This window comes from Gekko japonicus, unplaced genomic scaffold (assembly GCF_001447785.1).
Source record: "Gekko japonicus isolate JY-2015 unplaced genomic scaffold, Gekko_japonicus_V1.1 scaffold953, whole genome shotgun sequence".
NCBI lineage: Eukaryota > Metazoa > Chordata > Lepidosauria > Squamata > Gekkonidae > Gekko > Gekko japonicus.
Genome location: NW_015161979.1, coordinates 170115 through 184396, shown reverse-complemented (window position 1 = coordinate 184396; position 14282 = coordinate 170115). Strand labels below are relative to the sequence as shown.

Genomic DNA, 14282 nt, shown 5'->3' with positions numbered 1-14282 from the left:
CACAGCTATAAGACCCTGCTTTCTCCGCTGCCCATTTTATCCTCACGCCAGCCCTGCAAGGTAGGAGATGCTGATGCAGCGACAGGCTAAAGGCCACCCAGAGAGTTTCAAGGCTGAGTGGGGACTTGAACTAGGGTTACCAACAACCAGGTGGGGCCTGGAGATCTCCCAGAATAACAACTGATCTTCAGACTTGAGCTATCAGTTCCGCTGGAGGAGATGGCATCTTTGGGGGGGGGAGAGACTGCCAAATCTCCGGGCATTTCCCATGCCTGAACCCAAGACGCCCCCTCCGCAAATCCTACTCTACCCGCTACCCTGGACTGGGTCCCTTCCCGGCCCCCTATCTTCCTGGTTCTGTTCTCATTAACCGGGAACAGGGAAAGGGGGGGGGGGGGTGTCCACTTGCCGCTCTCTCCCAAGGAAACGTCTGCTTCCCATTGATGGATGGGCTAGGAGACGCCTGCGAGAGGAAGCCCCCCCAGTTCCTGTCTTCGGCTCCCTCTCACTGCCTGCAGAGGAAGGGCTCCTCTTTTCCTCACCTCTCGACAGGCAGGAAAAAGGTTTTCATAGACGGCTCCCAACTTCTTGGCCGGCAACAGGACAATCCCCGGGGGGGGGGGAGCTAAAAAGGCCTGCTCTGAATGGGCCTGTGAACCCCTCCTGGCCTGAAAGGCCAGAAGGTCAAAAGTTTCCTCCAGTCTCTGCAGCAGTAAGTGCCACGGCACTTGTGGAACTGCCGAGCGCAAGGTTAGAATGCTTTTTGGAAGCGTTGGTGGAGGGCAAGGTCTATCACGGCTGCAAGCGTGAACAGCCTCCAAGAAGGTCTATCACGGCTGCAATCGTGAACAGCCTCCAAGAAGCACGGAGTTTCCATTGAGCTGCTGCCGGCTCGCCCTCCATGACATGCATGCCACCTGTTTAAAAAATGCATCTAATCTTATGACCCTGACCCCGCTCCTGAGGCCTGGAGTGCCAGAAGTTAACTTAGCATTATGTCCCGGCCTTCCCCCCAGGTACCCATCCTGACCCTACTACCCGTCAGCTGAGCACCACATTCCCCCCTCTCCTCTTTTACCCTAAACCAAAAAGGCCCCAGAAGAGAAGCTGGGTGGTCAACATCCCAAATGTGCTTCAGACCACCTCTGTCCGGCGGAGGGAGCCTGCCTCTCCTTCTGCAGAAGACAACTTCAGCCACCATCCGATTCTTCCAAATGAAAACGGTCTCCTCATTTGTCTTTCTTGGCTCCTGCAGGCGTTGAGGCCTCAGCAGGCATCCCCCGCCGAGCCTCTGGAACTGCCTGCCACTTGATGGGGGACACACACCCCTGGCATGAAGAACTGTTGCCCGCCAGCCGCCCATCCCCCTCACTTCCCAATGCAGAAGTCCCTGAAGATGAGAGTCAGGATCTCCTCCACCCCCACCTGCCCGGTCAGCTGCCCGAGGAGTCGGCGGGCCTGGCGCAGGTCTTCAGCTGCTAGGGCCAGATCCAGGTGCCGGTGCTGGCCAAAGCAGCCCAGGGCCTCCAAGCATTTGGTTAGGTAGAGCCGGTGACGGGCCTGTGTGGGGCTGGGGGAACCCAGCAGGGGGTCGCCACACCTAAAGGGGAAAAGGAGAGAATTGTATGGGTCACATAAAAACACACAGGGAAAGTCCACAGGGAGGCAGGATGTGGAATTGTCGATCAATAGGAACTGCGCTGGAGGCAGCCAGGTGGGACCAGGGGAGACCTCTCTGGATTCCCCCCCCCCCCAGGAGATCCCCGTTCTCGTTCGAGCCTTGGCGTCTCCAGTTCAAAAGACCTGGGGTGGGGGGAAGCATCCTGCTGAGCCAGGGGGTGAGACAGACCGCCGGCCCATTCACTCCTCCCCGGACAAGGCTGTGAAACGGCGACTAGACTCAGAACGAGAATGGTGGGCCCAGAAAAAATAAAGGAAACTCCACACAGCCCCCTCCTGGCAGGATGTGGGGCTCCAGGCCTCGGCCTCTTTAGCTGCTGCTCTGGCCAGCCAATAGGCACGGATAAAAGCATTTTTTAAAAATCCAGGGACATAACATAACTTAATCAGGCCACAAAATGGCACTCCCCTGAATGCACAAATAAAGGATTATTTTTTCACTTGTCAAAAGACTTCACACCCATGAATCTTGTCGTTTTGGTTTTAAACTGAAAATCTTGTTAACTTGGATTCCGGCGGGTCACCGTGTTGGTCTGAAGTGACAGAGCAAAGTTTGAGTCCAGTCTGGCACCTTTCAGACCAACCAAGTTTAATTCTGGGGATAAGCTTTCACAAAAGCATAAACCCAGAATTAGACTTTGTCAGTCTAAGAGGTGCCACTGGACCGAAACTTCAGTCTTCTAAACCATTACTGTCAGCCGCCTTGAATCGCAAGGAAAAAAAAATAAAGACAAAATAAATCATACGTGCTGCCAGATTTGGAGCGTCTGCTCCCAGCCCACCCCCCACCCACTCCCCATTTCCTGCCCCTTCCTCACATGTGGCTGAGCTGCTCCTTGAAGGTGTCCAGGAAACTGGGGAGTCCTTCTCCCGTTTTGCAGGACAGCAGGCAAGCCGGAGGGAGGCCCAGCTGGCCACAGGCCCCCAAGAGTGCAGCTCTGTTCTGTCCGCCGAGCAGGTCCGACTTGTTCAGCACCAGCAGAGTCGGCTGGGCCCCGTCCTGCTGGGCGGGTGGCAGGATGCCCTGCAGGGTGCTCACCAGTCGGCCAGGCTGCTGGGCCATTTCTGCCGCGTCCAGCACGGCCAGGAGGAGGTCAGCGCCACGAACCCTGCAGAGAAGCAGAAAGAAAAGTCAAGGCTTGGTGTGTCATTTTCGCCTCCCCGCTGTCACCACCAGTGTCCCCAGTCGAAAACCAACAGAGGTGGCATTCTGGCCATGGCTCATTTCCAAAGCTTGCAGAACTCACGGGGCCCTCAAAACTTCCTGGTAAGGTCTGCCTCGAAGGCTCACCTCACCCAGTTTCCCATTCCCTGCAGTGCCCCAGGAAGACAGCAGGCCCCCCCATCACTGCCCTTCGGCACCTGACGTTCAAAGGCAGGCTACCTCGGCTGGAGGTTCTTTTTTTGGGGGGCCCCCCAGAGGGGATTTTTTATTGCTTTTTTAATTGGACTACAAACTACAAAGAAATAAGGGAAGGGAACTACAATTAGGGAGAAAGAAAAGATAACCACTACTAACTAAAACCCCAAGAGTAGGAAATCATTAAAACAGCTTAAGTACAAAATCTTTCCTTGAATCGCTAATATCTTTTGAACTTAGTCAGACATGCTAAAATATCTTTTAAAACTTAGATTTAACTGTTAGAGAGAAACGCCAGAGCATCCCATTATTAAAAACCATATTTTCAAAGGCACAATTCAGAGTCCTTCAGCCTTCATTTTTTCTTTTCTTGTATTTTCTTCAGTTTATATGGACTTTTAGGGGCAGCTACCCCTTTTTCAGAAAGAGTCCTCTCCGGAAGACCCCGAGTACAGCTCGCCACTGGACTTACTGTCCTTCTCCTCTTTATCCACCTCCTCTGGCTGGCCCAACTGGATTCTCAAAACGTCCCGTGCTTTGGAAACAGAGTCAATCTTTTCTTTTTTATCCTGAAGTTTGAAGGTTACGCCCTCTGGAAATAACCACCTGTAGCTAACTGCATTTGTTTGAAGAAGAAGAATTAAATCTTTATATTTCTTTCTCCTTTGCCTTATTTCAAATGGGATATCTTTCAAGATCCTGATGGTATTGTCCCTAATTTTCAAGGGTGACCCCACAGTCGCTCTCAAGACAGAATCCCTCACGTGCCTCTTCGAGAATCTCATTACTATTTCCCCAGGCAGATTCTTCTTCTTTAGGTATATGGAATCAGACCTGTAGGCCACATCCATCTCGCTCATAAGATACTCAGCCTTCAAATCTGTCACTGGGGCTAATGCATCGCTCATCACTTGCTTAAGATTCTCGCCTTTGGATTCTGGGACACCTTGGAATCGGACCAGGTTTGCCTTCTCCATTTGTAGCTGTAAAAGTTGTTCTTCTGTAGAGACTTGCTTCTTTTCCAGTTTTTGCACCTTTTTCTTCAGCTTTTGAATACTGGCGTCAACTTCTTTCACTTTCTCAGCTGTTTGTTCCGTGATTTAAGAGTCTCATTCAATTGAAGCTGCTGACCAGTGATGCTTTGGTTCATCGTTGACAGCTGTTCTTTGAGATTAGTCATCTGGTCCAGCAGGGGGCACAGGGATTCTGCCAACGTTTTAGCCAACTCGGTGGTTTCTTCCGGACGAGGGCTCCCAACTACTTTCGCTTTTGAAAGTTTTTCTTTCTCAGTCCTCTTCCCCACAATCTTTATGTATTGTTTACTTGCCGAAGATTTGCTAAAGTCTCTGAATATATGCTCAAACGTTCATCTACGCCTTGGTAAGTCTCTTCCAACAGATTTCAGCATTTTTACTTTCGCTCCCCCCTCAGGTCTCGCATTTAAATTCGTGCGCATGGGAGGGGCCCCTCCCTCATTTGCTTTCTTTTCTAGTCCTTGGGGTGGGAGCTTTCTTTTTAAAATGTCAATTACGCTCTAATCCGACTCACAGTTCATAGTCAGTCTTGCGACCTCACTGTAGCTCCATTTAGACCACTCGATCTCCAGCGCTTGTCCCGGTCAGCGTCACTAGTTCCATACGGACACACAGCAGGACGACTGTCGGAATGGAGAAGCGCCTCAATTCCCCAGCAACGCGCTGGTGAAGAGGCCACCTCTCAAAAGCCCCATAACTAAGAGCTTTTCAACCAGGCTCCAGGGGGGGTAGCAAGACGTCGCCCCCCCCCTTTCTGCTGGTGCACAGATTTCATCCCCGGGAGGTCCGGGAGATGAGTCTGCTCAGCGTGTCGCCATAAACCGGAAGTCCCTTTCAGCTGGAGGTTCTGTTTACACAATCAGAGTCAATACTGGCGGTTTGCATGTAGCTACAGCCCAACTGAGATCTTCCTCAGGGACCCAACTCATGGTATAGAAAGAAGATGGGTAGGTTATTAGTGACAGAGCCTTTTTCTGTGGCCCTGCACACACTCCCTCCCTCCTCCCCTTGCTTTTATTGCTGTTTTTGTTGATCTTCTCTGGCTTTAACGGCATTGATCAGAAGGCCTGGAATTGGATGGGGACTTAGAGACACTCTGCTGGGCCTTGAGCCCCTACAGAACAGACATATTGCATTTTGTTTTATTTTGTTGCTTTCTGGAAGACCTGCTGCTTGTGCAGAGAGGCCAACAACAAAGATATACACTGCAAAGACCTTTTGTATAAGTTAAAGTGTTTTATATGTTCCATCTTATAAAGTGCGTTGTGTATTATTCATAATATTCTAAAACAGGTATATATTCATTACATGCAATATCAACAATAATAATCAGTTTGTACAATCTAATAGCTACCAGTCAATTTATATCCTTTTTACACAATCAACCCCAACGGGAGTTTTTAGAATTGCACACCCGCTTTTCCTTGCTTGAAAGTCTTCTAAAGGGGGAAGTTTCCTTTTGTGGTTACATTGAAGTCTAAATTGATGTTTGTTGCTGGTCCTACAAAAGGCCCATTAAGCAGCTGACATTCATAGACGGAGCGCTCCTGTCTTTCTCAAGGCTGCAGAGAGGCCAGCAGGGCCGTATCCAGTGGTGGGGTGCGTGGGGCAGCACCCCCTTTCCAATCTGCAACACCCCCACCCCAGCAGCACCCCCACCTCAATCTTCAAATTGGAATCCAGGTACTGCTTAAGCCGTGCTGCGCTGCCAGCGACCCAAAGCGATTGCTCTAACCCTCCTTCCTTGCACTTGCCCCTTACCCCAGCAGCAGGAGGAAGTAGCATATAACCTGGAAGGAGGAAAGGAGGGTTAGAGAAATTGCTCCGGGTTTGGATCTCCACTTTGCTATGGAAGCCTGCCGGATGACCTTGGGCCAGTCACACACTCTCAGCCTAGCCCACCTCACAGGACTGTTGTGAAGATACAATGGGGCAGAAGAGAAGGATGTGAGCTGCTTAGATATGAACTAAATCAGTCACTTGGAACCCCACCTAGTGCTCAGCTTGGGTTACCTGTTCCCACAGTCCTGGCCTCAATGCTGGTGAGGTAATAATTCCCCCTCTTCCTCTCACAGGACTGGGAGGTGCTTGCAGCTCACTGGGCCCCCTGCTATCATCTGGGGGGGGGTCCCCAACCATCAATGTTCCCTCTAAGCTGTGGAGTCTTGTGAGCAAAAATTCTACTTTGTGAGTGACTGGTGTAAAAGTTGTGAGCGAGCGATTTGACTACTGCATGCATTAGCTTGCTCTGGAGCCCTCCTTCCTGAGCTAAGACAAAAATGTGTGAGCCAGAAGCTAAAAAGCTGTGAGCTAGCTCACACTAACTCAGCTTAGAGGGGGGAATGGTCCCCATTCTAGAATCATTGAAGACCATGGACATGCTCTTGCCTGGGAATGAAGACCACAGGGAGAGACCCTCTGGACTGTCCCGTGAATTAAAGAAGCTCATCTTGCGGTCACGTGAAAGAGGGCATTTTTGGTGGCAGCCCCATGACTGTGGAACAATCTCCCCAGGGACGTGTGCCTGGACCCCTCGCAGTTGAAGACAGTTTATTAGGACTGCATTTGATTAAAGAAGTCCTAAATTATGATTTTCAATTTCGGTTTTCCTTATTTTTAGGTACTCTGTTTTATGCATTTTATATTTAGATTATAGTCCACTTTGAGCTCCGTAATGGAAGAAAGGCGGCTGCCGCCACAGCGCAAGGCCCTTCACAAGCTGTGGTGGCCATTTTGTGTTTCACTCTGCCTCTCGCAGCGGCCATTTTGTGGCTGTGCCTGCTGTGCTCTGCCAGAATTCCAAAGGTGCCTGTGGGCTCAAAAAGGTTGAGGACCCCTTTTGTGGTTACATTGAAGTCTAAATTGATGTTTGTTGCTGGTCCTACAAAAGGCCCATTAAGCAGCTGACATTCATAGACGGAGCGCTCCTGTCTTTCTCAAGGCATGTGAAAGTGACCTTGGGCCAGTCACACACAAAGTGCACCGGGCTTCAAATCCCAAAGCAGACGAAGGGACCCATCTGGAACATTTCCGAGTCCTGGCTTGCAGCAAATGCTTGGCACAGAGAGTTTGGTGTGCTCAGTGCCCAGACATCCCTTCACCCCCTTCACCTCTCACGAGCTCGGCTCATCCCCTCCTTCTCAATGGCGTCATCGGTGTCCCGCAGCCCAGCTGTGTCGCTCAGCACCACAGGGAAACCCCCGATGTTCAGTGCTGCCTCTACCACATCCCGGGTGGTCCCCGCCATGGGGGAGACAATGGCTGCTGGCTTCTGGCCTAGAGGAAAAGGACAAAGTCAGAAGGATCCTAGGAAATGGGTGAGGCAAGAGGCAAAGGGGCGACAGATGCCCAGCAAGCCCACAGGTGGGGCAGGGCAGAGATGTAACTTTTTCAGAATTTTGAAGCTGGGGGGGGGGGGAGAGACAAACAGAAGTGGAGAGGAAAGTTAAATATGTATCTTCCTGATCAAGCCTAAGTTTATTACACAGCTTCCCCACAAAACATACCATGTACAACTGAGCTAGCATGTAAACCTGTAATATTCGGCATGCTGATGACCTTTAAAGTGTAAAGGTTGTAGCTTCCCACAAGCAAAACTGCGAATATACCTAATATTAGAGGAAGAGAGAGAATTGCAAACTGCTGCATTCCATGCTACCTTAAGCACTAGAAAAGAGTAGGAGTCTAGCAGCGCCTTAAAGACTAACCAGATCTGCGGCAGGAGCTTTCATGAGTCACTGCTCACTTCTTCAGAAGTGAGTAGTGACTCAAGAAAGCTGATCCTCTACCTCAAATGTTGTTAGTCTTGAAGGTGCTCCTGGACTCTTGCTCTTTTCTCCTGTTACGGACAGACTAACACGGCCCACCCATCTTGATCTATGCTACCTTAGCCCACGTATCGCCACTTTTCTCCTCTGAGAGGTAGGAAAAAGCATAATTTCAATACAGAAAACATGAACTTCATACGAAACAAAAGAAAACACATGATTTGAACAGGAACAGTCTCATACATGCCTAGCAGAACTAAATCAATATCTAGCTATATTTTCTAGGATTGAACGCTCAATAGCATATTAAGGTCACACATTACAGCATATTGACTGTGGACAAAAATTAGTTACACTTGACAATAAAAATATCTTTGTATACTGTGGAGACACAAGAGACAAATTTTCAAAAGAACTGTCATTCTCTAAAGCCGTAGATTACTGCATAACGTAATTTTCATATTATACGTTCTCAGTGACTAAATCCTTGTCTTAAAAACCAGTCCCTGATTCCAGAAGATATTTCAAATAAGTTTTTTTTCACTGCTCTCCAAAATTTCCAGTCTGGCTTCCAGAAAAATGCCTCCCTCCCACCCCAGGATTTCAAATCGAGGTTCTGTGTTAGTCTGTTGAAGCAAACATAAAACAGGAAATTTCAGGAGTGCGAGATTTGCGTCAGTAAATTTGTGAAGGGCCGGAAGACTCCATTTTCATTTCAGGAAAGAAGCGGGGGATGAAAAGGGACGGGCATTTTTTCTTAATTAATTACCCCAATAAACAAACCCAAGGCGAACAAGACTTGCCAGGAACAAGGAATCGAGGACTATCCGGCATGCCGGGCAGAGATGAATCCCCCCCAATTGAAATTCCACCCCTTCCAGTCCCAGGGAGCCACCAGACTTAACTCTCTCCCCCAGAGGAGGAGAGAAATCCTGGGAAATTCTAAAGGAAGGAAGCCCATAGGGCCACCCCAACCTTCCCCCACTTGGGCTCAACTTTGGGCATTTCCAGGTCAAGGGCTTGGTCTGTTGGGAAAGCTGTTTCTCTGCCGCAGAGCTGCAGCCACCAGCCTGAGGAGGCAAGGCTGGGCTCGATGGATGGGGTGGGGTGGGTGTCAGACCAGGCTGTGGAGGAGGCAGCTCCTAATCACGCTGCCGTTTTTTACATCACCTGGCAGCCAACAGCCCTCACCAAAGTTGCAGCATCCTTGTGCTGCCACCCAGTGGCCACCCAGGAGAGCCACCCAAGGTTATAGCAAGCAAAATGAGCCTACAGGACACAGCCAATGAGGAAGTCCTACCGAGGTAAATGCCCCAGAGATAAAACTGCTCCAGAAGACAACACAAACATTTGGAGGTGGGAACCCACAGCATTAAGCAAGGAGGGAAGTCATGCCACACCAGCTGCACCCCAGCAACCAAGAACAAGCTTTGGAAGACCCCTCGGGCCTGACGCTGATTCCCCACTCACACAAGTGGTTCAGAAGGCTGCTCTTGCCGGCATTGGTGGGCCCAGCTATCACGACATGGACTCCGTCCCTCAGCCTCTCCCCACGCCGGCCGTCTTGCAAGTGCACCCTCAGCTCCTTCTCCAAAACCTCCACCGTGGCCTCCACTGCAACGAAAGATGGGGAAACTCTGCTGCCAACTTTCCCTCCCCTCCTTCGCCCCCCCCCCCGCTCTCCCTCCACAGCCAGGAGGGCTAGCAACTTAATTTCTTTTTTCCTAAAAGGCAAGACTGCAGTGCCAAGATTCTACCCGCACTGCTGTTTTTGTTCAGCCAACAGAAAAGTGACATTCAAAAAATATGAGGAATGAGGAATGTAATTGGTGGATAGCAGGGTGCGTGAGGGGGAGGGAAAGGAAAAAGAAACGACGAGGGTGCTCACCTTGGGAAAGAACCCCCTCTTCAATGTTGTCATCTTCGCTGAAGTCAATGTATGCTTCGATGTGGGTGAGGGCCTGCAGGGAGGGCGGGGTTATTATTTATTTATTTATTTGTAATTATTTATTTGATTTTTATCCCACCCTCCCCACCGAGGCGGGCTCAGGGCAGCTTACACAAGAAACAATAGATAAACAACAATGTAAATATCAATACAGAATACACAAAAGTTATTAAAACCAATTAACAGAACAATGGCGGCATAGCTACAATAAAGTGCAATTATCAGTCCATCCATTACCGGCGGGCTCAGGCTGGAAATAGATTGGCACAGGACATAGATGATAACACAGCTCTTTACCTAAAGGCCTGGTGAAAGAGCTCCGTTTTTGTGGCTCTGCGGATCTGTGAACTGTGAAAGGTCCCACAGGGCCCTGATCTCATCCAGAAGCTCATTCCAGTAGGTTGGAGCTGCGACAGAAAAGGCCCTGGTCGGTTATTATTTATTGAATTTTTAACCCGTCCTCCCAGCTCGTTCTGCCAGGGAACGGACGGATGGACCCTGTTTCTCTTTCTCATTCACACACACACACACACACGGCTCTTTGCATAAAGGATTCATAGAAGGGGAGGTGGTGTTGGATAGGCAACCGGGGCCACTCCCGCCCACTGTGACCCAAATTATAACAGCTTACTGAATCCAGTAGAAGGTGGAAGCCACTGAAAACTGAGCCAGCCCGACCTTGCATAGCCCCACCCCAGGAATCCTTGGTCACAGCAGGGGTCGACAAAAAGACAGACTTCCAGGAGAGGCTTTTAACATTGTTGGTGGTCATATTAGTCTGCCTCAGCAAAAGTAGGATCTTGGGTCTCCTGAAACTTAGCACATTTTTATAGGCATACTCCCTTCACCAAGTTGCCCTGGGCAGCAAATATAGCCTTCCCATCTCCTTATCCTCACAACAGCCCTGTGAGGTAGGTGAGGCTGAGACAGGGCGCCTGGCCCAAGGTCACTCGGCAAACTTCTGTGGCAGAGTGGAGATCTGAACCCAAAGTCCCACCATCTTCGTTCAAGACACACCCGTCTCTTGACTGAGAGCTCTACTGGGCAAGTTGCAATCTGAGGTGCCACAAGACTCCGTCTCAAAATGTTGCTCCAATACATTTTTGTCAGGTCAGCTGCATCCATACGGAGATTGCCTCCCAGTAGGTCTCCAAGCTTTTCTGGAGCGTTCACAAGTCTCCCAATGGTCCCCATTCTGAGCTTTTCCCCAGCTGCTCAATCACTCTCTCTTTCAAAAGGTCGTAATGAGGGGGGGAAAAACAACCACCCAAAACTTGAGAAGGATCCAGAATTTTACTCGCAATGGCATGGAGGACATTGAAGATTCCAACGCTACATGAGTTGATATTGAAGATTATGGAATATTCCGAAATGGACAAGTTGACAAATATATTAAAAGGAAAAATGGAAGAAGAATTTACGAGACCCTGGAAGGCGTTTTATGACTGGTTAAAACTTAAGTATTGAGAAATTAAGATCAAGTGAAGAATAATAAGAATGATAGATGAAGTAGTTGTGAAGCTGTAATGAGAAGATATGCATGCAGAATGTTAAATTGGAAATTTTAATATTTCTGCCTCCCCCCCCTTCTCCTTCTCCCCTTTCTGTATATAAACTAATACAAATTTTTCAAAAAATCCCCATAACTTGAGAAGGTGTGTGTCACTGCACTTCCTACCCCCATGGTCACCATTTCCCCTGCCTCAGACCCCCGGTGGCAGCCATTCTTCCACCCCAGAATGGGAGGGATCTCTTGGTTTTCTGTTTGGTTTGTTTTTTAATGGAAATTGACATGTTACTATAGGATTAGGGTAGTCTGTCTATTGTGGTGGAAAGTGACCTCCAGTTGCAGCCAGTTGATGGCAACCCCGCAGAGTTTTCAATGTACATAAGAACATAAGAGACGCCAATGCTGGATCAGGCCAGTGGCCCATCCAGTCCAACACTCTGTGTCACACAGTGGCCAGAAATACCAGGTGCCATCAGGAGGTCCACCAGTGGGGCCAGGACATTAGAAGCCCTCCCACTGTTGATCCCCCCCAGCACCAAGAAGACAGAGCATCACTTGCCCCAGACCAAGAGTTCCTATCTATACCTTGTGGCTAATAGCCACTGATGGACCTCTGCTCCATATGTTTATCCAGTTCCCTCTTGAAGCCGTCCATAAAAGATGAACACAGGTGGTCTGCCATTGCCTGACCCTGCGTAGCAACCCTGGACTTCCTTGGCCATCTCCCATCCAAGGACTGACCAGGGCTGACCCTGCTTAGCTTCCAAGATCTGATGAGATCAAGCTAGCCTGGGCCGCCCAGGTCAGGGCAGTCTGTTTATTGCAGTCTCTGAATTCCCAGCTTTCATTTTTTAAAGGAAGTGGCACGGAAAAGAGCAAGAGAAGATACAAGGGGCACAGCGTTCCCCTTCTATCTTTTTTGTTTGGCTTGCCATACCCCCCACACACACACATGATGGGCCCTCCTCCCTGGTTTTGGTGTCATTACGTGTTTATACGTTTTTGCTGAATTATTTTATATATATAATTTTAAAATGCTGAAATGTTACGATGCCGGCTGCCTTGGGGACCTTATTTGGGTGGAAGGGCAGCATAGGAATTGTCGCGGGCAGCGGCTAGGAAGGTTCACTGCTGGCTGCCACCACTCTGGCATGGGTCTCCCTGGGTGGGCTCACAGCACCCTTGTTACAGTGCTTGCCCAACAGGTTTCCCCTGGTACGCGACCAAATGAATAGTTCTATTAAGAAGAAGAAGAAGAGGTTGGATTTATACCCCGCCCGTCACTTGGAGTCTCAGAGCGGCTTACAAACTCCTTTCCCTCCCCCTCCCCACAACAGACACCCTGTGAGGTGGGTGGGGCTGAGAGATCTCTGACAGAAACTTCTCTTTTTCAAGGACAGCTGTGCCAGAGCTTGTGACTGACCCAAGGTCACATCAGCAGGTGCGAGTGGAGGAGTGGGGAATCAAACCCGGTTCTCCCAGATTAGAGTCTGCGCACTTAACCACTGCACCAAACTGGCTCAACTTTAGATCAATAACAAGTAGGAAAAATGAGCAAAGTAAAGGCAAGTAAATCAGTAAAATCATAAATCCTAACGCGTCTGTCTGCACAGTCCCAGCCGTCCCTAGGTGCCTGTCCAGGGTCTAACTGACCCCCTTTCTGGATGAGGGATCCCTCTGTCTGCAGCAGCCCCCTCCAACCCTGCTCCCTGCGAGGAGAGACACCCCCCCCGCACCCTGGGCAAGGCTTTTTATCGCCTCCTCCTAGGCACCACCCCGTTTCCCTGCTGGTGTAGTTTTTCCCTCCAAAACCTCCTGTTACCCAGTCGCAGGGTCCAGAGGGAACCTGGGAAATGTAGGCCCCAATGACTACTCCCAAATAGACTTCCCGGGAGCCACCAGGCCTCCGCAGAGCCTATAGGCCACACTATGGGCCCATGAACATGACAGGAATGTTTTAAATGAATAAATGAAATCTCTCTGCAACAAAGTGTGTTAGAGAATTTTTTAGAGAAAAAAATTACACAGGGGATTCAGAAGACCTAATAGAAAGATTGCTCTAAGTCCCTATAACTGATTTTTTTTTTTAAATCCCTTCGATCATGCAAAGGGAAGAAAGAGGCAGTGTGGCAGAGTGGTTGGAGAATCAGTCTAGGATCTGGGAGCCCCGCGCTCAAATCTCCACTCTGCCCTGGAAGCATGCTGGGTGACCTAGGGCCAGTCACTCTCTCAGCCTAACCTACCTCACAGGGATGCTGTGGTAAGAACGGTGTAAGCCGTTTTGGGTCCCCATTGTGAAGAAAAGCTACATATAAATGATGTAGATTAAGAAACAAATGGCAGCCGTAGGTGAATGGGGTAAGGGACTCACGGAACTGCAAACCCAGGATGTCTGTTTTTGCTTTACTATTATTATTATTATCATCATCATCATTATTATCATTAACCACCACCCACCGGTGGTCACTTCCATGAAAACGCCTCCAGAAAGGTCCACAGGCATTCTGGGGGCATTCTGCACCTGAAACCAGCGTTCCCTCTCAGCTGTGCAGGTGAGCAGCCCCTCAGTGGCACAGGAAGCCCCGCTCAGCAACCATCTGGAGCCACGCAGGGTCTCGCACTGCCCCGGCCCACTCGAAGGTTACAGCTGTTCTATTCTGCTCAGGATGTGAACTGTTCCGCTCAGTGTGTGTGTGGGGGATCAGAGGTATCCTTGCCTGCCACCTTCCCCCGCCTTGCCTTGGTGAGAGCGTCACTCCAGTGCCGATAGAGCCGCCCCAGGTCACCATCCATCTGGCGCAAGGCCTGCCGGCGCTGGCCTTCTGTTTCAGCGTGGATCAGGTCCCCCAGCCCCTCCGCCTCCGTCAGGTCGAGTTTCCCATTCTGAAAGGCCCGTTTGGTAAACTCTCCAGGCTCCGCCAGCCGCAGGTGAGGGAGGGATCCTGAAACGAGAAAGAGGAGTATCTCAAGCTCTGCAGTCTTG

The 14282-nt window shown here is 49.9% G+C and overlaps 1 protein-coding gene across 1 annotated transcript in view; it reads right to left on the bottom strand.

Moving 5' to 3' along the window:
* Nucleotides 1-220: 220 nt before the first annotated feature.
* The window catches only part of GTPBP3 (GTP binding protein 3 (mitochondrial)), an 18514-nt gene continuing 4452 nt past the window's right edge, over nucleotides 221-14282 (bottom strand). Inside the window, exons 4-9 of the mRNA XM_015429757.1 lie at nucleotides 14039-14241; nucleotides 9730-9802; nucleotides 9312-9455; nucleotides 7185-7350; nucleotides 2499-2789; nucleotides 221-1600 (exon numbers count right to left, since the gene is read on the bottom strand). Coding sequence (XP_015285243.1) covers nucleotides 1369-1600; nucleotides 2499-2789; nucleotides 7185-7350; nucleotides 9312-9455; nucleotides 9730-9802; nucleotides 14039-14241 — 1109 coding nt within the window. The 3' untranslated portion in view covers nucleotides 221-1368. The remainder of the gene's footprint in view (nucleotides 1601-2498; nucleotides 2790-7184; nucleotides 7351-9311; nucleotides 9456-9729; nucleotides 9803-14038; nucleotides 14242-14282) is intronic.